The sequence below is a fragment of the Chiloscyllium plagiosum genome, unplaced genomic scaffold (genome assembly GCF_037043375.1).
Source record: "Chiloscyllium plagiosum isolate Xiang-an unplaced genomic scaffold, Cpla_swu_hap1 HiC_scaffold_1, whole genome shotgun sequence".
Classification (NCBI taxonomy): Eukaryota; Metazoa; Chordata; class Chondrichthyes; order Orectolobiformes; family Hemiscylliidae; genus Chiloscyllium; species Chiloscyllium plagiosum.
The window spans coordinates 36,998,000-37,025,456 of record NW_028270139.1 but is presented as its reverse complement, the minus strand read 5'-3'; the positions used below and the strand labels follow the sequence as shown (position 1 = coordinate 37,025,456).

Sequence of the window (27,457 nt, the reverse complement as noted above, 5' to 3'; positions counted from 1 at the left end):
CTCAAAGGAGGGTGCCTGTAAACAGGAAAGTGGCTTGAAGTGTGTATACTTCAATGCAAGAAGTATACGAAATAAGGTAGGTGAACTTGCAGCGTGGGTTGGTACCTGGGATTTCGATGTTGTGGCTATTACGGAGACATGGGTAGAACAGGGACAGGATTGGCTGTTGCAGGTTCCAGGGTTTAAATGTTTTAGTAGGGTCAGAGGTGGGGGTAAAAGAGGGGGAGGTGTGGCATTGCTTGTCAAAGATAGTATTACAGCGGTGGAAAGGATGATGGATGAAGACTCGCCATCTGAGGTAGTTTGGGCTGAGGTTAGGAATAGGAAAGGTGAGGTCACCCTGTTAGGAGTTTTTTACAGGCCTCCTAATAGTCCTAGAGACGTAGAAGAAAGGATTACGATGATGATTCAGAAGAAGAGTGAAAGTAATAGGGTGGTTGTTATGGGGTCTCTAACTTTCCAGATATTGACTGGGAAAGCTATAGCTCGAGTTCGTTAGATGGGTCAGTGTTCGTCCAATGTGTGCAGGAGGGGTTCCTGACACAATATGTAGACAGGTCAACAAGAGGTGAGGCCATACTGGAATTGGTTCTGGGTAACGAACCAGGCCAGGTGTTAGAATTGGAGGTATGTGAGCACTTTGGGGACAGTGACCACAATTCGGTGACTTTTACTCTAGTGATGGAGAGGGATAAGTGTGCACCGCATGGCAAGAGTTATAGCTGGGGCCAGGGAAATTATGATGCGGTGAGGCACGACTTAGGATGCGTGGCTTGGAAAAATAGGCTTCAAGGGAAGGGCGCAATTGATATGTGGAGCTTGTTCAAAGAGCAACTATTGAGTGTCCTTGATAAGTATGTACCTGTCAGGCAGGGAGAAAAGGATCGTGTGAGGGAGCCGTGGTTTAATAAGGAATTGGAATCCCTTGTTAAAGGGAAGAGGGCGGCCTATGTAAAGATGAGGCGCGAAGGTTCAATTGGGGCGATTGAGAGTTATAAGGTAGCCAGGAAGGATCTGAGGAGAGAGCTAAGAGCAGCAAGGAGGGGACATGAAAAGTCCTTAGTTGGTAGGATTAGGGAAAACCCAAAGGCTTTCTATAGGTATGTCAGGAATAAAAGAATGACTAGGGTAGGAATAGGTCCAGTCAAGGATAGTAGTGGGAAGTTGCTTGTGGAGGCTGAAGAGATTGGGGAGACACTGAATGAATACTTTTCGTCAGTATTCACTCAGGAACAGGACATTGTTGCCGATGTGAATACTGAGTCACAATTAATTAGAATGGACGGCTTTGAGGTATGTAGGGAAGAGGTGTTGGAAATTCTGGAAAGAGTGAAAATAGATAAGTCCCCAGGGCCTGATGGCATTTATCCTAGGATTCTCTGGGAAGCAAGGGAGGAGATTGCAGAGCCATTGGCCTTGATTTTTATGTCCTCGTTGTCTACAGGAATAGTGCCAGAAGACTGGAGGATAGCAAATGTGGTTCCCTTGTTCAAAAAGGGGAGTAGGGATAATCCTAGTAACTATAGACCGGTGAGTCTCACTTCTGTTGTGGGCAAAGTCTTAGAGAGAATTGTAAGGGATAGGATTTATGAGCATCTGGATAGGAATAATGTGATCAAGGATAGTCAGCATGGTTTTGTGAAGGGCAGGTTGTGCCTCACAAACCTTATTGAATTCTTTGAGAAGGTGACTAAGGAGGTGGACGAGGGTAAAGCGGTAGATGTGATGTATATGGATTTTAGTAAGGCATTTGATAAGGTTCGCCATGGTAGACTACTGCAAAAAATACGGAGGTATGGCATTGAGGGCGAGTTGGATGTTTGGATTAGGAATTGGCTGGCTGGAAGAAGACAGAGGGTAGTAGTTGATGTTAAAGGTTCATCTTGGAGTGCAGTTACTAGCGGTGTTCCGCAAGGATCTGTTTTAGGACCATTGCTGTTTGTCATTTTTATAAATGACCTGGAGGAGGGGTTAGAAGGTTGGGTGAGCAAGTTTGCGGATGATATGAAAGTCGGTGGAGTTGTTGACAATGAGGAAGGATGTGTCAGGTTACAGCGGGATATAGATAAGCTGCAGAGCTGGGCAGAAAGGTGGCAAATGGAGTTCAATGTAGGTTAGTGTGAGGTGATTCGCTTTGGTAAGAGTAACAAGAAGATGGGGTACTGGGCTAATGGTCGGATACTTGGTAGTGTGGATGAGCAGAGGGATCTTGGTGTCCATGTACACAGATCTCTGAAAGTTGCCACCCAGGTAAATAGTGCTGTGAAGAAGGCATATGGCGTACTGGCTTTTATTGGTAGAGGAATTGAGTTCCGGTGTCCTGAGATCATGTTGCTGTTGTATAAGACTCTGGTGTGGCCGCATCTGGAGTATTGTGTGCAGTTTTGGTCGCCATACTATAGGAAGGATGTGGAGGCACTGGAACGGGTGCAGAGGAGGTTTACCAGGATGTTGCCTGGTATGGTAGGAAGATCGTATGAGGAAAGGCTGAGGCACTTGGGCTGTTATCATTGGAGAAAAGAAGGTTTAGGGGTGACTTGATAGAGGTGTACAAGATGATTAGGGCTTTAGATAGGGTTGACCATGAGAACCTTTTTCCACGTATGGAGTCAGCTATTACGAGGGGGCATAGCTTTAAATTGAGGGGTCATAGGTATAAGGACAGATGTTAGGGGTAGATTCTTTACTCAGCGAGTCGTGAGTTCATGGAATGCCCTGCCAGTAGCAGTGGTGGACTCTCCCTCTTTATGGGCATTTAAACGGGCATTGAGTAGGCATATGGAGGATACTGGGCCAAGTAGGTTAGGTGGGCTTGGATCGGCGCAACATAGAGGGCCAAAGGGCCTGTACTGCGCTGTATTTTTCTATGTGTATGGAATGAGCTGCCAGAAGAAGTGGTGGAGGCTGGTACAATTGCAACATTTAAAAGGCATCTGGATGGGTATGTGAATAGGAAGGGTTTGGAGGGATATGGGCCAAGTGCTAGCAGGTGGGACTGGATTGGATTGGGATATCTGGTTGGTATGGACGAGTTGGACCGAAGGGTCTGTTTCCATGCTGTACATCTCTATGACTAATAGAGTTACAGAAGTGACATGAATTGCAAGTGACTGCCCTTGACATTACAATAACATTTGACTGAATTTGGCACCAAGGATCCCTAAGAAGATTGATCTTAATGGGAATCAATGAACTCTCTCCATTGGTTTGTGTCATGTGTAGCATAAAGCAAAATGATCAGGGTTGCTCGAGGCCTATTAACTGAGCCTCAGAAAATCAGCTGAATAACCACTGTAGCTAGAAGGAAAGGTCAGGGGCTGGGAATTCTGCAGTGAATAATTCACCAAATCTAGCCCAAAGCCAATCTACATTAAGTGAAATGCAAGAGTTGAGGTGAGATGTTCAAAGTTGGCAAAGCTACCAGAAGATGAACAACCAACTAAATCTTTGGTGATTTAGACCCCCCCGGTATCACTGCTTGGTTTGGACTGTACAATTCATAGAAGGTATAGCTGGGGGGGGGCTTCATTTCAGGAAAGACTTCTTGCTTCTGTTTTTGTATACTGAATGCACTAACAGGTCCCATTAAATGTACTGTACAAAAATTTTAAAGATACTGAACTTTATGCTCATTTACAGAATATAACACATTTTCTTTTGTTAAAATAGTAGTTTTGATGTACTAGTATAGGTCGAATTTTTGAGTTTACTAAAGGTAGCCAATTACAGTATTTTCCAGTATTATTTCATCATTAAGGATTGTTTTAAACTTGCCTAGTTGCAATTGCTGTTCAGGATGGCCGTTTAAAGGGATGAGAGTCTGATATCATCTAGAATTCAAGAGGAGCATCTCTGGTACTTGAGTTCACATGCTTTCTTATATTAATGCTATATTGTACTGCTAATTTGTAAAGAATTGTTGATTTTGGACACTTTGTTTCTGTTCAGGCCCCTTCCAAACTATATTTTTTGAAAGGTGGATGCATAGAATAGAATTAAGGTGTTGATTTAAAAATTGCTTGTGTTGACTTGCTGAGAGTCTCCGAAATTGTGGTCAGACGTGCTGTTAGGTGAGGTGTAGCGGATTGATGGCATTGGACAGCATCTATTGTGAGTATTGCTTTTGAATTGATGTACTCCAGGTCTCCCTGTTAGGCTTTTGGTGGTGGGGGTCATAGGGTGTCTTCTGGGTTGGGCATGGCCAAACAGGCTTCTGCAGGCATGTTTGCATCACTGGGATGTTAGGAAGAGGAATTCATGGCCCTAAGGGCTGAGGATTTTCATTTCAAATTTTCATATTGCACATGTTGATCTGATACATTAATTTTATGCTGAATGCTACAATGCTTTATTGCTGTTTTCTTTTTGTTGGTATTTGGGACTAGGTGCAGTCAGTTCTGCTATAATGTGTGTTTCTTTAACGTGAATCGGCTTTTGTGCGATTGAAGAATGTAGACTGTTGTTTGTAGAATGTGAACTTTCCTTGTCTCTATTGGCTATAATACAATGCTGGCCCCATTAGTTTAAATGCCATGGCTGTTGTGTGATTTTCTTATAGTGTAAGATCGGACGAGACCGGAACGATTGCGTTATATCAAAACTGACTAGCTTTCAAGTGTTAAAATTGAGAATAGGTTGTGATGCACTGGTTTAAAGAAAAGTAGTGAGGAGAATGAACCCCTACAAGATTTAGGTCTGTATTGATAACAAAAGCATAAATGAGAAGATGGAAGATGAGCAAAACAATTGAGCAGACAATACTACTGAAGTATTAATAGGTGGTGGAACAACTATGGTTTTGGAAGTTCATCTGAAGTATGAATATTGTATTAACATTGTAAATGTCTGGTTCAGCTTCAGGCAGCGACCATGAAGAAAGATGGATTTGATGGTTAGGGAACAAAATTTGTGGTGGGTGCTAAAGAGATGACTGGGGCAGGGGCCCTAATCAGCAGCTTTCTGGAAATATATCCATTGACTTCCCTTTTATTAGTTTTGTTGCTGACATCCTCAAAAGAAACTCCTACGCTTATCAAATATAACTTCTCATTTGCAATCTGAAGAAGGATCACAGAACTCAAAATATTAACTATGCTTTCTCTCCACAGATGCTACCAGATCTGCTGAGTTTCTGCAGCAATTTCTATTTTTGTTTGTTTCAAATGGCTATCATCTACCATTCACATTTGCAAATCCATGCATACTAAGGCCCAATCAGATCAATTTTCTTTTAACCCAGGTGACCATTTATCATGTCCTTTATGATAGCTTTATATGTTTTTCCTGCTATTAATGTAAGGCTGATATAGGTTTGTAGTTCTCCTCTTTGTAGTTCCCAAAATCTATGGAATTTTAGAAATTGAATAGCAATGCATTGACTATTTCTGTAGTTACCTTGTTCAGTACTCTGGATGTGAACCATCAGGTTCTGATGACTTATCAATTTTCAAAGTCCTATTAATTTCTCTAGCATCATTTCCTTACTAATCCTTTCCTTGAAATCCTTATTCTCCCTAGTCATTTGAATCTCTTATTCTGGGAGATTTCTTGCATCTTCCTTGATAGAAACAGACATAAAGCAATCATTCAGCTTCTCTGCCATTTCTCTATTCCTTGTTATAAATTCTCCTGGCACTACTTTTAATGGAATTGCTTCTTAGTCAAATATTTCCTTTTTGTATAGAAGCTGTAATAGTCCATTTGTGTTTTATTTTTTGCAAACTGCATTTTTATTCTACTTTCCTTATCAGTTTCTTGCTCCTTCAATTATAGTACATTGATTATTATTTCAGGTCACCTTATAAGCCTTTCCTTTCTTTGTCAGCCACAGTTGGCTAACCTTTTTGAGTTCTTGCGTAGCGATATAATGTTGCTATGAGCCATGTAAAAGTTCTTTCAAGACTATCCATCGTCCATGTAGAGGCATGTCTTTGAATGTATTTTCCCAATCCAGCCCAGCCTTTTTGAGCCTCATATTTTCACAGTTTCCCTTTTTTCAAATATTGTTTCAGATTGAACCAGGTCACATTCAAACGTAATGTAAAATTACAAAATGGTTATTAATTTGCCCTTTCTCATTACATAAGACTGTTTCAATCCCTAAGACCTTCCAGGAATTTGTCCTCCACAGTGTTGTCAGTTGGTTTACCTCATATATATGTAGATTGAAGTCATCCATGATTACTCCATTGCACAAGGTATGAGCGTGTTTCATCTCCTGACTTGTACTATGCCTGAGCCTACCATTGCTAATTGGTGGCCTACAAAAAATCCAACCAATGACTGCTGCCCATTGACATTATTGCCTTTCCATTCCCCCCTCTCCTGTGACAGCTGATACATGCATTGTGCATGGACTTTGTTCTGGCTGTATTGGTTTCCAAATAGGAATATCAGTTGAAAAGCAGAATAGACTTGGGACAAAAGCATAAGTTGCTGGTCCAGCTGCATCTTAGGAGAGAGAAACAAGGTGATCTTTGAGTCCAGTGACCCTTCTATGGAACTCGAGGACTGGAAGGTGCTACCCGTCTGTTTTTTAGACTGTACAGTCTCCCATTCCCCCCTCTGCCTGCATGCTTTTAATATGTAATGTGACTACCTCCTAATACATGCTGTCTGCGTAGTTCTTTGTCTCATGATGCAGACCAGTAATTCCAGCCCCTGCTTAACTTCTGAAATCTGGAATTCAAAGCTATGTTGCTGGTGACACTTCCTGTAGTTGTGTCTGGAACATGTAGTATGTCCATGACTTCAGTCAATTTGTTGCTGCTAACTTGCCATTTGGTAAGTCTGAAAATGATTTGTTATTCTGAGAATAAATAATACTTAATGATAAAACTTTAAAAATTGGAATGTGTGGGGTGACAGGTTGAAGGAGGGTGTGACAGCACCTGAAATAAAACTGTTAATATTATTTATCTTGAGAGCTAGGAATTGAAGTTCTGTGATCAGCTGTTTGGTGGGAGCAGGGTCAGAATGATGAAGTTGTTGTTTTTTGTAATCCTGTTCAAAATCATCATGTATTAATTGATGATTTTGAGTTAATTTTGCATTGGGAGGAAGCAGTCCAATGAGTGTGTTGCAAAGTAGTTTTTTAATTGAAACAGCATAACTAAGCTTTCTCAAATTTTCTTTACTACTGTTATTAAGTTTTTTTTTGCTATTTCTGATATAAATGAAACCTGTATCTTAAGTATTTTTAGTCTTGTTGGGTATAAATGTTCAGTTATTCTGGTTGGTGATCTAAAGAGAGGGGGCAGAGAGATATAAGCTTTTTATTTGTTTCAAATGGGATTTGAGGGTTTAATATTTTGCAATATGTCATTTATTTGGTGAGATGTGATTTGGTGACAAGCACCTTATTAAAATGTCCAATAAACCTGGAACAAAATAGCTCCTAGACACCTATTCTACTACCCCTACCCCATTTGAAATCCAGTATTCAAGCTTGAATGGTCTGTGTCTGTGGTATGTACTGATCCTGTAGTAAATACTTTGATCCTCCCAAGAATGCTGAGATGTTCTTCCACATCAGTGGCAAATGTTATCAACTGCCTTTTGCTATTTATTAATGTTGCAAGTTCAGAAACATCTTAAGTCTTGTACAGAAAGATCTATTTCAGAAATTTTTAGAAAATTATTAGTGACTCTTTTATCAATAATTATTAATAATTCTGTTGAATATAGAGATTAATATGCAATTAGAGCTGGATGTAAAAATACCTGATCTCAGTTAACTGCATTAACACTAAAACTGTTATTTAACAGGATTGATCGTGTTTTCAGGAAATTGGGAAAAATGAACATGGTGAAAAGGATCATGGGCCGTCCACGGCAGGAAGAATGTAGTCCTCAGGATAATGCACTTGGCCTTATGCACTTACGCCGCCTCTTCATGGAACTGTGTCATTCACCAAGGCACATGACCCAGAAGGAACAGGAGGAAAAGCTGTACATGATGCTGCCAGTTTTCAACCGGGTGAGTGCAGGCATTCAGCTAGCACTGGGATAGTGAAAGCTGGTCACAAAATAAAACCTTAAACTTTACACAACGAAAAAAATTGGTCTTCAAAAATTAAAACTGAGACAGAAATGAAATAAAGATGAATAACAGTGAAATTTTATATTGTTGCTTGTTTGTTCATCAATGTAATTAGTTCCTTTAACTTTTTGATTCTCTTAGGCATGCCTATGTACCATTCAATATAGTTTGTGGTCTCTAAGTAATGCTCACTGTGTGCTGAGGTTTGCGTTGCTTTTAGGGTCATTTTACTTTTCCAAGAAAGGATTAGTTTGGCTGACATTGCTGTTGAAAGTACTTTTTTAATGTTGGCAAGACAACCTCACAAATGGATTGTATTGTAAATTTGAGTTGTGTGTCAGTGCTCTCTTAGATTTTTTCACTTTTCTTTCTTCTGAATGTTAAAAAATAATAGATTTCTTACAACAATGTTTTTGAATTTTCAAAGCCTTTACGTATATTGCATGGTTTTCGTAGATTTCATCTTTACTCTGAAATACTGCTCATACCAAGCAGTTTAACTTTGGTACAAGAAAAGCTTTGGAAACCGTAATCAAGAGCGAAATTAGCTATGGACAAGTGTAACATTTTTTGGAAAATACTACATAGATTTGTTGAAAGCAAATCATATTTGCCAATTAATTGAGATCTTTGAAATAACAAAAGGTTGATAAGGATAATGCAGTTGATATGACGCATGAAAGAGGGCTACACAAGACGTAACAAAGTTACGATCCATAATTTGAAAGGAAAATGATAACACAGATGCAAAGTTGGCTGAGTGACAAACAGAATAATTGTGAATAATTGTATTTTGGACTGGAAGAAGTTTCTTAAAGTCCTAACACCCTGGTCTGTTGCCTTGATGTGGATGACCAAGGTGTGACTTCAAAATTTGCAAATGACCCAAAGCTTGTAGGTATTGATTGACTAAAAATTGGGCCTCCAGATACAAATAAGGAAATTAGAATTTTTAAAGTTTCTCTGTTGTAATGTGATTTGTGGTATTAATATCTTATTTATTTTCGAGTTTGGATTTTTAACTAGCGGCACATGGCTTTGCTGTGTGTCTCTGAAGGGTTTTAATATTAAGTTGTAAATATTTTTGTAGCCATGGTGATATCTTTTAAAACATGGTATAAGAGAGAGGCTTCCTGGTGAGTAATGGGGTTTTATTTGCATTGGGAGAGTTTTTGTTTAATCAAAATAAACCAATCTTGGGCATTAGGCTCTGGTTACAAGATTCCATTTTGTTTTTTAGCTTGGGAAACACCCAAAGCTTATAAAAAGCCTTTTTGGGTTGTTTGACTGAAGCTGCATGTGAGACACATTTGCTCCAGATGGATAATAGTTTAAAATAGTTTAAAAACAGGTTTGCTCAATGTAAGGAATTTAGTTTGTAAGTTCCAGATTTAGGTTTAGGGTGAGAGGGGAAAGATATAGAAGAGACCTAAGAGGCAACTTCTTCACGCAGAGGGAGGTGCATATATGGAATGAGCTGCCAGAGAAAGTGGTAGAGGCTAATATAATTGCCACATCTAAAAGGCATCCAGATGGGTATATGAATAGGATGGGTTTGGAGGGATATGGGCTAGATGCTGTCGGGCAGGACTAGATTGGGTTGGGATATGGACGAGTTGGACCAAAGGGTCTGTTTCCGTGCTGTACACCTCTGACTCTATGACTCTATTTGGTTAAAAACAATGAAGGAATTATTTCTAGCTGTGAAAGTCTGTGCTCATTTACATGAAAGTTTAAGGAAAAGGCGGTCAGGTTCTTTAAACTGGAAAATTTAATCCACAGCTAACTCAAACCTTGTGAATGTGACAGAGGATGGAATTTTCTGTAAATACTGTGGAATTAATAATATTGTTTTGAAATCTTTAAACTTGTATTATATGTAAATAGTTAGGTTTGTTCTAATTTTTTTTGTGTTTTATTATTGAAACCAAATCACCAACATTCTGTGATTGTGGGTCAGTAAAGACTATCTCGTTTAAAACCAAGTAAGCAAAATGACCTACAAAACCAGATTTCAGCTTGGGATCTGACTTATCTAATAATACCACCAGAATTAAACCCCTACTGTGTAGAAACAGACCTTTTGGCCCAAAAAGTCCACACCCATTCCCTTACATTTACCCCTAACTCATACCCCTAACCTACACTTCCCTGCACAGCGTGGACAATTTAACATGGCCAATTCGCCTAACCTGCACATCTTTGGATTGTGAGAGGAAACCGGAGCAGCCGGAGGAAACCCACACAGACACAGGGAGAATGTGCAAACTCCACACAGACAGTTGCCCAAGGTTGGAATTAAACCCGGGTGCCTGGAGCTGAGACAGCAGTGACAACCACTGACCCATTGTGCTGTCAGCTTAGATTATAAAATTGTTATTCAGGAATGGAAATGAACAGATACTACAGGACTCAATGTAATACCTTTTAGTATCAATGCCTTTTAGTATCGAGTGTTCACAGAGATTCAGTGGTGAAGTATACCCATTGCACATTGCAATTATACTTCAGCTCCTCTTCTTGTATGGAATGTTCACCGTGCAAAACATCAGTTCCTCAATTATTGGATTCTCTACATGTCCTATACTTCATGATTTGTGTTTGTAATCGTACCCTCTCACTAGATATTTTTAGATTGATCCATACCACTTGAGCTCACTTAAGTTAATTGTCAGTTTCCTTCCAACCGTGACCAAGGTAGAATGCACTGTCTTAAAGTTCAGTTGAGACCCAGGTTCCAGAGCCATCAAAAATAATGCTTTTGTCCCTTGAGCATCTAAGATTTAATTGGAAAAATAACCCTTTACAATTGCAACATTGCTGTCAGCAGAGATAGAAGAATTGGAACTAAAAAAGAATATTGATGAAGGACATTTCTATGATCAATTAGTTTGTTTTTTCAGTCAATTCTGTAATAATGATTAGAAATTTAACAGCAAAGAGTTGAAGGGAAGTTTCTGGGTAGTTTAAAGCTTGAAGCACAATTCCTGTGTCTTAATGTGAGGGTTAGGTAAACACTTAAATATTTAATTGGCTGTAAATAACAGCCTCTTTTAATTGCTGTATTTTAGCATATTTAATTACAGTACTGGCATGGTAGGTAGCATTTATGCACCACAAAAATAGTACTGTATATGCCCTTTAAATCTTAACTATGTAAATAATTAACTCTCCCCAAAATAGAGGAAATGTGCCCTTATTGAACTGTGTTTTAAAAATTTAGCTACATGGTGCAGTGCTTTTCAGAGTGTGTTTATTTTTTTCGGTGTACGTTATCAACATGTGCACATTTGGAAACCTTCAGGTAAAAGAAAACCTAGCTGGTTTTAGTGTAATTGTGTTGTGAATTGAGACTCACTTCTTGAACGCTTAACTCTATTCACACTAAACTGCTGATCATCCTACTTTCCCTGCTGGTCCCCATGTTAATAGGCTGTTGTTACTGGCTTTCTCTGTCTTCACATATTGTTCCCTCCATCAGATGGTCACAAATGTGAATGCTAGCTGCTGACTGCACAATTGTCAGTCCTTCAGAAATGACAGTTCATGCCCATTTGCAGAAAGGTATAGACAAAATCTAGGCTTGGGCTGATAACTGGCAAGGTATATTCAAGCAACACAAGTGTCGTGCAATGTCAGCATCTCCAACAACGAGTTTAACTATTTCTCCTGATATTCAATGGAATTACCATTATAGAATTCCCCACTATCCACTCCTTGGGAGCTACAAGTGAACAGAAACTAAACTGAACCTGCTGTTTAAATACTATGGCTGCAAGGCAAGGCTTGAGGCAAGGAATTCTGTGGTAAGCAACTCGTCTCCTGGGTTGGATATATTGTGCTTTTTGCAGGCAGGGCGTGCCTGTGGAATTTTCAATATGGTTAGGCAGTGTTATAGCTATGATAGCTACATAACAATAAGTCTGATCTAACGCTAGAGCATGGGTTCAGTACTTTCTCTGGAATGTTGACAAGGCCCCATGGATGATGTATCTAGTACCTTCAGCCATTCTTTGATATCACATGGAGTGAACTGAAGTGGCTGAAATTGAGATTTTGGATACCTCAGGAGCAAGATGAAATGGATCATCCTATCAGCACTTTTGGTTCAAGATGATTGCAAATGCTTCAGCTTTATTCATTGCTAATGTGTTGATCTTCCCCCACTGCCACCCATTGTAGAAAGGGATATTTGTGACACTAACTCATTCAGTTAATTGTCCACTTCCATTCACAATGGTGTTTGACGGGACTGAACGACTTAGGTTTGATCTGTTGGTTATGGAATCGCTTAGCTCTGTCTCTCACATGTCACTTCAGCTATTTCACATACAAGTGTTTTGTAATTTCAATAGGTCAATATCTCATTGTTAGGTATGCCTGGTGTTGCTCCTAGTATGACCACCTCCATTCTTCATGGAGTAAAGTTAGATCCTGCAGCATGGTGGTAATAGAACAGTGGTAGATATGTTGGTCTGTAAGGTTACAGATCATGGCTGCACACAATTCTGCTATTGGTACCCTACAGCGTCTCAAGGATGCCCAGTTTTGACTTAGATTTGTTTGAAATCCTATCACATTTAGCACAGTGTTCGTGTTACATAACATCTGGAGGATATCCTCAATGTAGAGATGGGCCTTTGCCTCCACAAGGACTGTGCAGTAGTCACTCCAACCAACACCATCACGGTTCAGTGCATTATAAAGATTGGACAAGGACAAGAGTGCTTTGTTTTATTGTTTTTTTTAACCACCTGCTGTAGCTTCAATCCAGCAGCTACAACGTTTAGAACTCAGTCAGCTTCATCAATTTTGGTGCAACTGAGTTAATCTTGGTGATGGGTCTCTTCTGTGCCCTTTCCACCCTCAGTTAGTATTGAACGTGGAGGAGTACTAATTCATTTAGCTGAGGGGAGGGTGGTTGTTGGTGATGTAACTGTCAAGGGGCTTTGTTGGTAGTATTTCACTTCCCATTTTGAGACTTAATGGGTGTATGTACTACGTTCTGAGGAGTCCCAAGACCACTCCTTCCAACTGTATGCCATTTTGTTGGCATCTCTGGGTCTGTCCTGGAAGGATAGATGGAATAGGGCATATCCAGGAAGGTGGTGATGCCATCTGGGACATTGTCTGAAGGGACTGTCAGGCTGTAGTTGATTGTGGGACAGCTCTCCTGTTTTTAGATCAAGCTCCCAGATATTAGTAAGGACAATTTTGAAAAGTTGACTTGGCTGGCTTGCTGCTGTTGTTTCTGGTGCAGAGGCTGACGTGTGGTTCGTCTGGTTTCATTCCTTTCTTTAGACATTAATACCGGTTTGATACCACTGAGTACCTTGCTAAGCTATTTCAGAGGTGTCACTGTTGTCAGACTGGTATCATCTTAAGCTAGACCAGATGAGAAAGACATTTTCATTCCTTAAAAGACCTTAGCCAGATTGTTGATAGTTGGAACAAAAAACCCCACTGATTTCATGGTCAATATTACATTAGCTTTTAGATATTTTTAGTTAACTTGTTCAGATAGCAAGTGAGGCTTGAACCTAGGCCTTCTGGCTCCACAAGAGCCCATGACCAGCTTTTAATTTAATGAATTTATGTTCGATCTGGTGTTATAGAAGAATTTGTACCGATGTCCCCCCAGAACTATAGTCTAGGCCTCTGCATTGCTAATCCATGCACATTGCTCCTGTTCTCCCAAACTGAATTAAATGCTGGAGTTCCTTTGGTGATTTCAGAGGAATATGTTGTTCTCCAGCCATAATGATAAGCAGGAAGAAAGGAAAAAATGTTTCCACCACTCGATATCTAATAACTCCCCCCATGTGAAATGGCACGAAACATTTACATCTAATTACATGTCATAAAAAGTGACTGGATACCTGATTCCTTTGTCTGAGACTCCCTTGTCTGTAACCACTTTCACCTCTGAGCAGCAAGAGGTGTTATTAAACTTTTTAAAATGAAAATCATGTGATTTAATGTTCAGCTTATCCAGAGGGAAGAAACCATGTACAGTAGCCTATTTGACACAATAACATGCTGTGAGATATTTGTAAAAAAGCAACCAAACTTTTGGAGGGTGAATTTATACTATAGGTTTAAACATGATTAAGCACTAACTTACTTTCTTGAATAGGAGATTGTCGATTTCAAGCAAAATGCTTTTAACCTATGCTGATTGCTTTGAAGGGTGATTTTTTTTCCCCATTCTATTGTAAAAAATCTCTGAATTGTTATGATAAACAGTTGTTAAGTATGTCAGTGAAATTTGTTTAAGAAGTTGCAAATTCAATTCATAGCTATTCCATGTTACAAAAAAAAAACCTAAAAATAGCATACCTAAAACCAAAGAGGCTTCTTGTTTAAAAGCATAGTCACAGGAAGGATAGTGTTTTTAGAGCCAAAAATGAAATCCCCTTGCAAAAGTAGATAAACTAAATTAGTGGGTTTTATTTTCGGCTTTTTTAATAATGAATTCTGTCAGTGCCACATACTGGAGTATGATGCAGGGACTATGGGATAAAGAGGGTTAAACTTAAAAGGTAGTTAGTGCATAAAGTAGAAAAACTACCTAATCTAGTTAAGATGTGATCAGAAGTCACACGACACTCAGTTATAGTCCAACAGGTTTATTTGAAATCACAAGCTTTCGGAGCGCTGACTTCACCTGACAAAGGAGGAGCACTCTGAAAGCTTTCAAATTTCAAATAAACCTGTTGGGCTATAATCTGGTGTTGTCTGACTTCTGATCTTGTCCACTCCAGTCCAACACTGGTAACTCCACATCACAGTTAGGATGCATTCTAGGTTGTGGTATGTTTGGATATGGAAATAATGCCAGAGGGCTATGAAGTTTCAAATGTTAAACCCCTGTTCTGAAAATGAACAGGGATATATGGCTGATAGGCCGTTCAGTTTCCTATCAGGGATAAAATTATTCCTGAGATTAGAGGTAAACTATCCAACAGTCAGACCAGATCTAAGCTTTGCAATCCTGCTATATCCAATTGTGAATGGTGGTGGATAATTAAACAACTTAGTGTAGGAGAATGTTGCACGAATATCTGCTTCTCACTGTTGGAAGAAACCAATTGATCAGTGCTGGAAAAGATAAGGATGAAACATTCATGGCAATCTCAGATGATCCATCTCTGCCGCCTGCAGTGGTCTCCAGTGTCAGGGATTCCAATTTTTGGCCAATTTGATTCATTCCATGTGATATCAAGAAACGGTTGGAGACACTGGATACTGCAAAGGCTATGGGCCTTGACAACATTTTGGCAACAGTACTGAAGACTTATGCTCTAGAATTTGCTGCTCCCCTAGCCAAACCACTTCTGGGTCAGAGGTCACATGACACCAGGTTATCGTCCAACAGGTTTATTTGAAATCATAAGTCTTTGGAATGCTGCACCTTCAGGTGAAGCGAAGAGAAGCACAACACAGAACGTGTATGCAGAGAGATCAGAAGATTGTACAAATAGTGTGAGTGGAGTGTCCAAAGGCAAAATAGAAAGTCTCTACAGGTGATCGCGAGTGTCACACGGTGTGCGTAAAGTGTCAACAGCTGAATAGCAAGTGAGGGGATGATGTATGATCCGATTAATTGAAGCTGTGAGAACTAGAAAAAATTTAAAAATAAGATAGTGCTGGAGACAAACCAATTGGTTGGAATAACATCTTATGTATAAGAGTCGCATGTTGAGTTTCCAGCCAAAGTACCTAGTAATCCAAAACTGTACAAATTAAGTTTGAGATCATAAGTTATCGAAATGATGGTATCAAAACAGGATAGTAAGGAAGATTTTACAAATACAGAACAGTGTGGTGGGGTTACATGTTGCGCAGCATGAACCCAAGGTTACGTTTGAGGCCGTCTTCATGAACTTGGCTATTAGTTGCTGCTCGGTGATTTTGCATTGTTGTGTATCTGAAAGGCAGCCTTGGAGGACACTTACCTGAAGTTTGGAGGCTGAATGTCCTTGATTTCTGAAGTGCTCCCTAATTGGGAGGGAACATTCCTATCTGGCAAAAGTTGCAGACTGTCCATTCATCGGTTGTCATAACATCTGCATGGTCTTGCCGATATACCATGCCTCGGGGCATTCTTGCCTACAGCGTGAGGGGTAGACACCATTGGCCGAGTTACATGAGTATCTGCTATATACATGGTAGGTGATGTTTCCATGTGTGATGGTAGTATCCATGTCGATGATCTGGCATGACTTGCAGAGGTTGCAGTGGCAGGGTTGTGGTGTTGTGTTTGATGTCCTGAAGGCTGTGGGGTTTGTTGTGAACAATTGTTTGTTTAAGATTTGGCAGTTGTTTGAAGGCGAGAAGTGGAGGCGTAGGGATAACTTGGTGAGATGTGTGTTGTCATCAATGACATATTAAAGATTATGAAGAAGATGGCATAGTTGCTCTGCTCCGGGGAAGTACTAGATGACAAAGGGTACTCTATCGGTTGTATCCTGTCTGTCTTCTGAAGAGATTGTTGCGGATTTTCACTGTGTGGTATGTCAGAGTTGGTGATTGATAAATTGAGCACCGTATCCCATTCTTATGAAGGCATCCTTTAGTGTCCTTTGTGGTGTTCCATGTCTGAGCAGATCCTGTATATACGCAGGGCTTGTCCATAGGGGATGGCTTCTTTAACCTATTCTACCTTTAACAGGGTGGAAGCTAGTTATGAAGATGTGGGTGTACTGTACCTTTTGAGAGTTAAAAGCTACCAGAACTACTTGACAGCACCAAGTGTTCTGAATAAGATAACAATGTAACACTTGGTCGAAAGCTGGGTTGCCTGGAAACGACAAAACAGATTCGAATTAGATCAATCAGTTTAAATTATACCTCAAAATACCAAACTCCGATCAGGTTTGAATTTAATATATTAACAATCTTAATAAGCCAATGACACAATCTATTGCTTTGGAAGGTATAAGACCGGGGAAAATTGAACAGTTGGGGGGAACACTGCTAAGCCACAAGCATCTGCAGGCTGCCCAGAAAATAGCCCTCTTAAAGGTATTTTATTGATCAGTGCCCTGTGAAACAGAAATCCCTAAGAAGAAAAGATGACCGAGGAAGAGAAGGATCGGTAGCTGACTGGTTTTGAAACCTTGAATTTTTGGTAAATCTTAATTCGGGAGTTGGGGAGGGTGTTGGTTTGGGATTTTATCAGACTAGTATTGTAGAAGGAGAAGGTAGAAGATGGGTAGAGGAAGGAATTGTAAATAGTTGTCAGTTAATTATTCTCTTTTATACCTTAAGAAATAAAGTTAATTTTTACTTTAAATAGTTCTTCACTTCTCGAATTTTTACAGATTACTGCATGGGATAAATCTTTTCGGTGTTGCTGGTTTAAATTAAGCAGGAGGCTTTACCCAGTGTTGTAATGCTAGAGAAGTGTAGCATTGGGAGGTTATCTGTGAGCTTGCGGGAGACTGAGGTATTGAGGTGTCAGTCCTTGTGTGTCCAAGAATGATACTGATTCTGAAGAGTAGTCCATGGTAAGTTTGGTGGGACAGAACTTGTTAATAGTGGTGTGTAGTTGTTTCAGCGTTCTTCACCATGAATTCAAAGGAAGAAAATGTTGTCTGTCAGGTGTATAGTGTTGGTTGGAGGTTCTATGCAGCTAAGAAGTCTTGTTGAAACCTGAACATGAAAATGTTGGTATATGGGGACCAAATATGCACCCCAATGGCTGTTGTGTGTCTTGATGAAGAGATGGTTGTTGAAGGTGAAGATGTGGTCAAGGATGAAGTGGATGAATTGTAGGATGGCGCCTGAAAGTTGACAATTATTGGTGTTGAGTACAGAGGCCATTGCAGCAATGCTGTCGTTGTAGGGGATGCTGGTGTAGAGGGCCGAAACGTCCATTGTGATGCGGAATGCTCCTGGTTTCACTGGTCTGTCGGTGCCAAGTTTCTGTAAGAAGTTTGTAGTGTCATGACAGAAGCTGGGCATTCCTTGTACAATGGGTTGAGCGTTATTGCAGCCATTTGGTTTGGCTCCAACACCATCTTATTTTTAATTTTTTGTAGTTATCTCTCTGCCTCAATTAATTGGATTTTAGGTCATCCCTTTATTTGCTATTCACTACTTCAGCCTGGGGTCACTCCACTCACTCCATTTGTATGATATTTTGATCTCTCTGTATATAAATTTTGTGCCTGTGTGTTTCTCTTCACTTCACCTGATGAAGGAGCAGTGCGCCAAAAACCTGTGATTTCAAATAAACCTGTTGGACTATAACTTGGTGTCGTGTGACTTCTGACCTGGTCCACCCCAGTCCAACACTAGCACGTTCACATCAAGCTCTTCCAGTGCAGTTACAGCACTAGCATCTATCTGACAATGTGGAAATTGCCCAGGTATGTCCTCTACAGAGAAAGCAGAACAAACCAAATCCACACAATTACTATCCCCTCGGTCTATCCTCGATCATCAATTCAGTGATGGAAGGTGTCATCAACAGTGCTGACCATTAACCTTCTCAATAATGCCCAATTTGGGTTCTGCCAGGGCCACTTAGCTGCTGACCTCGTTACAGCTGTGGTTCAAACATGGACAAGAGACCTGAATTCCAGAGGTGAGAGTGACATCCCTGCACATCAAGGAACCATAATAAAACTGAAATCCGTAGGTATTGGGGGCAAACTCTCTGCTGATTGAAATAATTCTGGGAACCCAGATTGAAATCCTGCTGTGGCAGATGGTGAAATTTGAATTCAATAAAAGAAAATCTGAGATTTAGAGTCTAATGATGACCGGGAAACGATTGTTGGAAAAACTCATCTTATTCGCAAATACCTTTTTAGGGAAGGAAATCTGCCATCCTTACCTTGTGCACCTAGGCAAGACAATGTGGTTTATTCTTAACTGTCCTCTGAGCAATTAGGGAAGTGAAGAAGAAACTGGTCAGTGACATCTACATTCCATGAATGAATTTAGTAGAACAGGAAAATCTGGCAGTTATGAAGATGATTGTGGTTGTTGGAAGTCGGCCATTTCAGCTCCTGGGCATCTCTGCAGGAGTTCTTTTGGTAGTGACCTGGGCTTAAGCATCTTCAGCTGCTTCATCATGACCTGTTCGCCAATGATTGCGCACTGTTCAGCACCACTCGTGACTCCTCAGATACTGAAGCAGCCCATTTTCAAATGTAGCAAGATCTGGACAGTATCCAGGCTTGGACTGACAAGTGACAAATAACACATGCACTACACAAACGTGTGGCTATGACCATCGCCAATAAGAGGCAATATAACCACCACCTCTTAACATTCACTGCTGTTACCATCACTGAATTCCCCCACAATCAACATTCTTGGGGTTACCATTGACTGGAAAGTCAACTGAACTTATCACAAAAACAGTGGATACAAGAGCAGACCAGTAGCTAGGAATACTGTGGTGAGTAACTCACCACTTGACTCCCCAAACTCTCTCCATCATCTACAAGGCACATGTCAGGAGCATGATGGAATGCTGCCCACTTGCCTGGATGGGTGCAGCTCCAACAACACTCAAGAAGCTTGACACTGCCCAGGACAAAGCGTAGCTCGCTTGATTGGCACCATATTCATAAACATCCATTCCCTCCATCCCTAACTCGCAGCAGTATATACTGTTACAAGATACACTGCAGATGTTCACCGAAGATCCTTGGCATCTTCCAAACCCATGCCCACTTCCATCTAGGACAAAGGCAGCTGATACATGGGAAAACCACTCCTCGCAAGTTCTTCTCCCAAGCCACTCAGCATCCTGACTTGAAAATATATTGCTATTCTTTCACTATATCTGGGTTAACATTCTTGAATTGTCCCCCTAAGAGCATTGTGGATCAACCTACAGTACATGCACCTTAGCAGTTCCAAGAAGGTAACTCACTGCCACCTTCTCAAGGGCAAATAGGGATGAGCAACAAAGGCTGGCCCAGCTAGTGATGCTCCTATTCCACAAGTGAATAATTAAAAAGTAATTGTACAAGGTTTCTTAGATTTAATAAATATAAAACGTTGCTGAATGTATTGTAATTAATGTTGGTTTCTGCACATCCTAAACATATTTTCTTAAATTTGCACATAGGTTATCATTTTCCTAATGCCCATTATGAAATTTAAGGACCAGTGGTAATGTGATTACGAATTTGGCTAAGAGATAGGAAGAAGATGATAGAAGAATCCCTACAGTGTGGAAACAGGCCCTTCAGCCCAACAAGTCTGCACCAACCCTTTGAAGAGTGACCCACCCAAACCCATTCCCCATTACTCTACATATACCCCTGACTAATGTGCCTAACCTACACATCCCTGAACACTATGGGCAAGTTAGCTTGGCCAGTTGTGGTAAAAGTATATCAGGCTGGAGGAGCATACACAATGATTTCCCCTAAAGAATAGCCTAATATTTTTGGTTGCTGTAGAAGGCAACATTTCAGTTTTGCGGTACAAAGCTTGAAAATGTAGTGAATCGCAATGAAAATAGAAAACTTCAGGAGGATATTGACTTCTGAAATAGCCACATAATAAATAAATGTTTCGTGCAAAGAAAGGTTTGAAGTCATTAATTTTGAAAGGACTAATGAGGAGAAGCAATATAGGGACAAATGGGATACAGAAATATCGAAACTTATAATGTTCATTTGCACACATTTATGAAAATAATAAAGTTCTTAAACTAGCAAATCAAATCTTGAACTTCTAATTTGAGGCATAAGCCACAAAAGCAGCTCTGCTGAACCTGATTAATTGCTGACTACACACGCCTGGTTAAGGGTGGAATTCAGAAAGTTGTTTCCTGAGTTGTCCTACTCTTTCAGAAGCTATACGATATCTCACTGAGAAACTTGATTTTGAAACCCATCACGAAAACCGGAAGTTTCTGTATTTTGTGATGGCTTTCCAATAAACACACTAGAAACTTGATCCAGAACTTCAAATAGTTATTCTATCCACCACAGGCACACTGTGGCAGCAACTGCAAAATTCACTGCCCAGCTTGCTGAGGCTTCAACACCTTTCAAACACATGACCCATGCAACTTAGCTGAACTGTGGCAGCATGCAGTGGGAAGATCATCATTTACAAGTTTCCAAATTTCAGTGATTAAAGAAATAACGTGAATGTGAATCAAAATTCGAGAATGCCCAACCTTAACAGCATTGATGGAATATCTTTATAACAGGAAGAACAGCAATTCAAGGAGAAAGTTTACCCCCAACTACTTAAGTCAATTACGAATGGGCAATAATTTCTGGCCTTTGTAATGATGCCTTAGTAATGATTCCAGTGTAAGTACCTTTTTGAGAGCGTCGTTGTGGGTAAATTACCACAAGCTACTTGTAATTTGGCTACTTATTAAGAAATCTCTCAATTGAATATTGAAACAATTATTTAAACTTTATTGCTTGTAGCAACCAAAATAAGACCCCTTCAGTCAACAAGTCTCAAAACCTAGCTTGGCTGTGACCTGATTAGTGCTGCAAGTTAACACTCTATATTTCTGTTTGTTCAGGGTTTAATCATTGTGCAGTGTTGTTCTGCTGTGAGGAATCCTGGACTTGAATTCTTCTTCTTATAATTTTCTCACTTTCAAGTCTGAGATGTGACATAAACTGATGATCCTTTGAGATTTTTTTCATTCACAATATTGACTCATCTTCTGGAACCATTACGTCTACGTCTTGCCTTTTTATCAGAAGTAGCTTGTTTATTTCTTATTACATTTAGTATTGGCTTGTCTGTTTGAAGGTGCAACTTTCCTATGATTAACTCCTTAAATTCTTCACTGCAATCATTTGTCCTTATGGCAGAAGGCAGCCATTTATCAAAGGATTGTTAAAACAGTTTTGTTTATATAGCTTTGATTCCTCCTTCTACCAGACAGGGTTTATAGTTTTCAATTCCTGTCTAAGTTTGTCCTTGTCCCTTACAGTTTATTCTAGTCAAAGTTATTGCTGCTTCTTTCAATGTGTGAACAGTTAAAGTTCTGAAGTTTACACTAGCACAATGAGATGATTCTTAATTGCTGCCAAACAGCCTGAGACACTGACAATCAATGGGGAGGTTCATTCAGATTGTAATTAGATTATTATTGAGTGAATTTATTTTAGAAAGTGAAAATAGTATTTTATCTCTTCCTTTAGTGGAGGGAGCAGGGCCGTGGCTTTTTTTATATGCAGCTGATATGATCTGAACTGCACTGACTGAAAAGATGTGGAACTTATCCAGTGCTTTGAAGCATGTGCTCTCATTTGTCCAAGTCTCTGAAGCACTTCTGAGCACAGAACACCACAATCCCACTGAACTAAGTTCTTAGTCTTAAGTTTGAGATTTTAGTCCTCAAATACACTGCTCCTGAAATTTGCCAACTCAGCCTTACCTAACTGAGGGGAAAGCGATGAATTTTATCGTCTGCGTCAGTCTTTGTCAAGAGTGTTAAAATATTGAGTAAAGGAGTTGGGAGGTCATGTTGCAGTTGTACAAGACTTTGGTTAGGCCACTTTTGGAATATTGCGTGCAATTCTGGTCTCCTTTCTGTCAGAAGGATATTACATCGAACATTACAGCACAGTACAGGCCCTTTGGCCCTCAATGTTGTGCCACCCTGTGAAACTAATCTGAAGCCAATCTAACCTACACTATTTCATTCTCGTCCATATTGCTATCCAATGACCATTTAAATGACCTTAAAGTTGGCGACTCTCCAATTGCAGCAGTGCGTTTCAGGTCCCTACTACTGAGTAAGGAAACCACCTCTGATATCTGTCCTGAAGCTATGCCCCTCATGCTAGTTATCGCCACCCTAGGAAAAAGGCGCTCGCTGTCATTGCAATCTAACCCTCTGATTATCTTGTATAGGGTGGCATGGTGGCTAGCAGTGCTGCCTCACCACACCAGGGACACAGGTTCGATTCCAACCTTGGGCGACTGTGTGCAGTTTGCACATTCTCCCCGTGTCTGTGTGGGTTTCCTCTGGGTGCTCCAGTTTTCTCCCACAGTCTAAAGATGTGCAGGTCAGGTGAATTGGCCATGCTAAAATTGCCCATAGTGTTAGGTGCATTAGTGAGAGGGAAATGGGTCTGGGTTGGTGTGGGTTTGTTGGGCCAAAGGGCCTGTTTCCACACTGTAGGGAATCTAATCTAATCTCATGTCTCTATTAAATCATCTCTCAACTTCCTTCTCTCTAATGAAAACAGCCTTGTCCCTCAACCTTTCCTCATAAGACCTTCCCTCCATACCAGGCAACATCCAAGTAAATCTCCTCTGAACCCTTTCCAAGGCTTCCACATCCTTTCTATAATCTGGTGATCAGAACTTCATGCAATACTCCAAGTGCAGCTGCACCAGAGTTTTGTACAGCTGCAGCATGACCTCATGTTTCCAAAACTCAGTCCCTCTACTAATAAAACCTAACACGCCATTTGCCACCTTGACAGCCCTATCAACCTGGGTGGCAACTTCTAAGGATCCCTGTATATGGAACTGAGATGTCTCTGCTCATCTACACTACCAAGAATCTTACCATTTGCCCAGTACTCTGCAATCCTGTTACTCCTTCCAAAGTGAATCACTTCCCACTTTTTTTTTCCATTAAACTCCATTTGCAAACTCTCAACCCAGCTCTGCAACTTATCTATGTCTCTCTGTAACCTACAACATTCTTCAGCATGATCCACAACTGTATAGGTGGCACAGTGATTAGCACTGTTGCCTTACAGCACCAGGGACCCAGGTTCAATTCCCACCTTGGGTGACTGTGTGGAGTTCACACGTTCTCCCTGTGTCTGCGTGGGTTGCCTCCGGGCACTCTGGTTTTCTCCCACACACCAAAGATGTGCAGGTCAGGTTAATTGGTCATTCTGAAATGCCCATAGTGTTAGGCGCATTAGTCAGAGGGAAATGGATCTGGGTGGATTACTCTTCGGAGGGTCGGTGTGGACTAGTTGGGCCAAAGGGCCTGTATCCACACTGTAGGGAATCTAATCTAATCTAATGTACTGACCTTTGTCTCATCTGCAAATTTACTAACTCATCCTTCTACACCCTCATCCAGGTCATTTATAAAAATGACAAACAGCAGTGGGGCCAAAAAAGATCCATGCAGTACACACTAGCAACTGAACTCCAAGATGAATATTTCCCATCAACCACCACTCTCTTCTTTCAGCTAGCCAATTTCTGATCCAAAGGCTAAATTGCCTTCAATCCCATGCCTCAGGAAATTTGTGCAGGAGCCTACCATGGAGAAACTTATCAAATGCCTTACTGAAATCCAAATGCACCACATCAACCACTTTACCTTCGTCCGCCTGTTTGGTCAGACTGGAGGATAACAACTGCTGTTCCCTTGTTCAAGAAGGGGAGTAGAGACAACCCTAGTAATTGTAGACCAGTGAGCCTTACTTCAGTTGTGTGTAGAGTGTTGAAAAAGGTTATAACAGATAGGATTTATAATCATCTCGACTTATTCCTGTCAAGATGATTATAAATCCTATCTGTTATAATCTTTTCCAACGCTTTACCCACAACCGAAGTAAGGCTCACTGGTCTACAATTACTAGGGTTGTCTCTACTCCTCTTAAACAAGGGAACAGCATTTGTTATCCTCCAGTCTTCTGGCACTACTCCTGTAGACAATGATGACATAAAGATCAAAGCCAAAGGCTCGGCAGCCTCCTCCCTGGCTTCTTAGAGAATCCTAGGATAAATCCCATCCGGCCCAGTGGATTTATCTATTTTCACACTTTCCAGAATTTCTAACACTACCTCCTTGTGAACCTCAATCCCATCTAGTCTCGTAACCTGTTTCTTAATATTCTCCTTGACAACATTGTCTTTTTCCAGTATGAAAACTGACAAAAAAATATTCATTTAGTGCATTCCCTATTGCCTCCGACTCCACGCACAACCTCAAACTACAATCCTTGATTGGCCCTAATCCTTACTCTAGTCATTCTTTTATCCCTTACATACATACTGATAGAAAGCTTTAGGGTTTTCCCTGATCCTATTCAACAACTTCTCATGGCTCTCCTCGCTCGTCTTAGCTCTCTCTTTAGGTCGTTCCTGGCTACCTTGTAACTCTCAAGTGCCCTAAATGACCCTTCACTTCTCATCCTAACAATAAACCGCCTTTTTCCTCTTGTTGTGAAACATGAAAGGGTTCAGAAAAGATTTACAAGGATATTGCCAGGGTTGGAGGATTTGAGCTGTAGGCAGAGGCTGAATAGGTTGGGGCTGAAGGTGACCTTATTAGAGGTTTATAAAATCATGAGGGGTATGGATAGGATAAATAGACAAGGTCTTTTCCCTGGGGTGGGGGAGTTCAGAACTAGAGGAAAAAGATATGAGAGATCCAAGGGACAACTTTTCCACGCAGAGGGTGGTGAGTGTGTGGGATGGGCTGCCAGAGGAAGTGGTGGAGGTTGGTACAATTGCAACATTTTGAAAATAGGCATCTGGATGTGTATATGAATAGGAGGGGTTTGGAGGGATATGGACCGGGTGCTGGCAAGTGGGACTGATTCGTTTCGGATATCTGGTCTGCATAGACGGGTTGGACCGAAGGGTCTGTTACCATGCTGTACATCTGTATAAAATCGTGAGGGGCATGGATAGGATAAATAAACAAGGTCTTTTCCCTGAGGTGGGGGAGTCCAGAACTAGAGGGCATAGGTTTAGGGTGAGAGGGGAAATATATAAAAGGGACCTAAGAGGCAATTTTTTTCACGCAGAAGGTGGTATGTATATGGAATGAGCTGCCAGATGAAGTGGTCGAGGCTGGTACAATTACAACATTTAAAAGTATCTGGATGGGTATAAGAATAAGAAGGGTTTAGAGGGATATAGGTTAAGTGCTGGCAAATGGGACTAGATTTATTTAGGATATCTGGTCGGCATGGACGAGTTGGACTGAAGGGTCTGTTTCCGTGCTGCACGTCTCTGTGACCCTATGACTCTATGTAGGAAATGGTCCACACTTTTCAGGTCTTGCCAGTGGAGGGAGGTATTGCATTGAAGGAGCTGGTTGGTAGAGAACCTTAATTTTCCAGGTTGTTTCTTGTATACTTCAGTGAAGGAACCAACAATGACCTGACTCTTGTTTCTGATAAACACACTGAAGTATCATCTGCATTCTGCAAGGTTCGCATGTGTTTTTAGTCTTGGATTAAGCATGACATATCTTCAGCAGTTTTCAGTTTGTTTTGTGTATTATTTCCACACCCATTGGTAATTTAATTGGAGGTTTAGTAACATTTGAAACCCCAACTACATCTCCCTGACCCTCTCACCCCAAACTCCCCCCAAAACTGTGACCAGACATTCCTAACCCAAACCAATGTCCCCAAGCCCAAATGAGCAGGCACTTTCTAGCCATGGGACCTGACTACTATCCCCACCTCTCTTCCCATACCTTCTCTTTCAATCAAGAACTCTCACTCCCAGATTCCAGCCTGGGGAATGACCAGAACTATCCTTCCTCTCCTACCAATCTTGACGTCTGTCACCCTATCTGAATACCTGCCATATCGTACCCTTTTATATAAGCTGTCAAAGTGGCTGTTTGTGTTACTGAAGGTTAAATAGTGAACTACAACAGCTGACTTCTGTGAAAACTCTTTCTGCATTGCAACACTCCTCCTAACCCACAAACGATTCTGCGCTCCTAGTGATTTGCCTGATTTGAAGCACAATCTGCAATTTTGCAGCTGCAGTGATGAGAATCTAGTGTCAGATATGTGGAACTTCCTCTTAATGTTTAAAAAAAAAGGAATGTAGGGGCAATCAGAATGATTGTAGGTAAGCGTGCAACATGAGGCCCCTTGACTTCAGAAATACAAAATACAGCCTGATGTTTCTGCATTGTAACGTTCTGATATCGATGACCCATAATCTCTCCTAGAAAGGTCATATGTGTAGGCAGAAGTTTGATGCCTTGATGAAATAACTGGCTGGTGCTTAACTAGCTTATATGTTGTGACCAGTCCTGGAGTATGATCTCCAATATAATTACTGTCAAATTACTTTATACATCCCATGTTAATTTATTTGTCGTTTTTAAAAGTTCTAAGTTTCCCTCATCCTTTGTTCTAATTCACTTTTTAACATTCTGGATCAGAGACTCTTTTCTACACTGTTCAGTACTTTTTATCTTTTGGGAGCCAAAAACCAAAACATCACTTGCAAAAATAAATACTGCAGATCCTGAAAATCTGAAAGAAAGAGAAAGTGATGAGCTACTTGAATCAGGAAGTATCAGAGAGAAGGTGAGTTATTGTTTCAGTTAGATGACCAGCTTCAAAAATGATTTGTGATTTTGGCTGACTAGAGTGCTGTACAGTGATCATAGCTTCTTCTGACTAGAACTTTTGTTTTAATGCAGTTCAGCATTCTTTTGACTTTGTG

General features: G+C 40.6%; 1 protein-coding gene across 6 annotated transcripts in view; it reads left to right on the top strand.

Annotated features, from left to right (window-relative positions):
* The window catches only part of wdfy3 (WD repeat and FYVE domain containing 3), a 407,974-nt gene that overhangs the window by 72,839 nt on the left and 307,678 nt on the right, over nucleotides 1–27,457 (top strand). For 5 of the 6 annotated variants that reach the window (XM_087985817.1, XM_043696088.2, XM_043696098.2 and 2 more), the window contains one exon: nucleotides 7,768–7,978. In XM_087985817.1, coding sequence (XP_087841943.1) covers nucleotides 7,799–7,978 — 180 coding nt within the window. In that variant the 5' untranslated portion in view covers nucleotides 7,768–7,798. The remainder of the gene's footprint in view (nucleotides 1–7,767; nucleotides 7,979–27,457) is intronic. The other variant, XM_043696108.2, reaches the window with a different exon arrangement.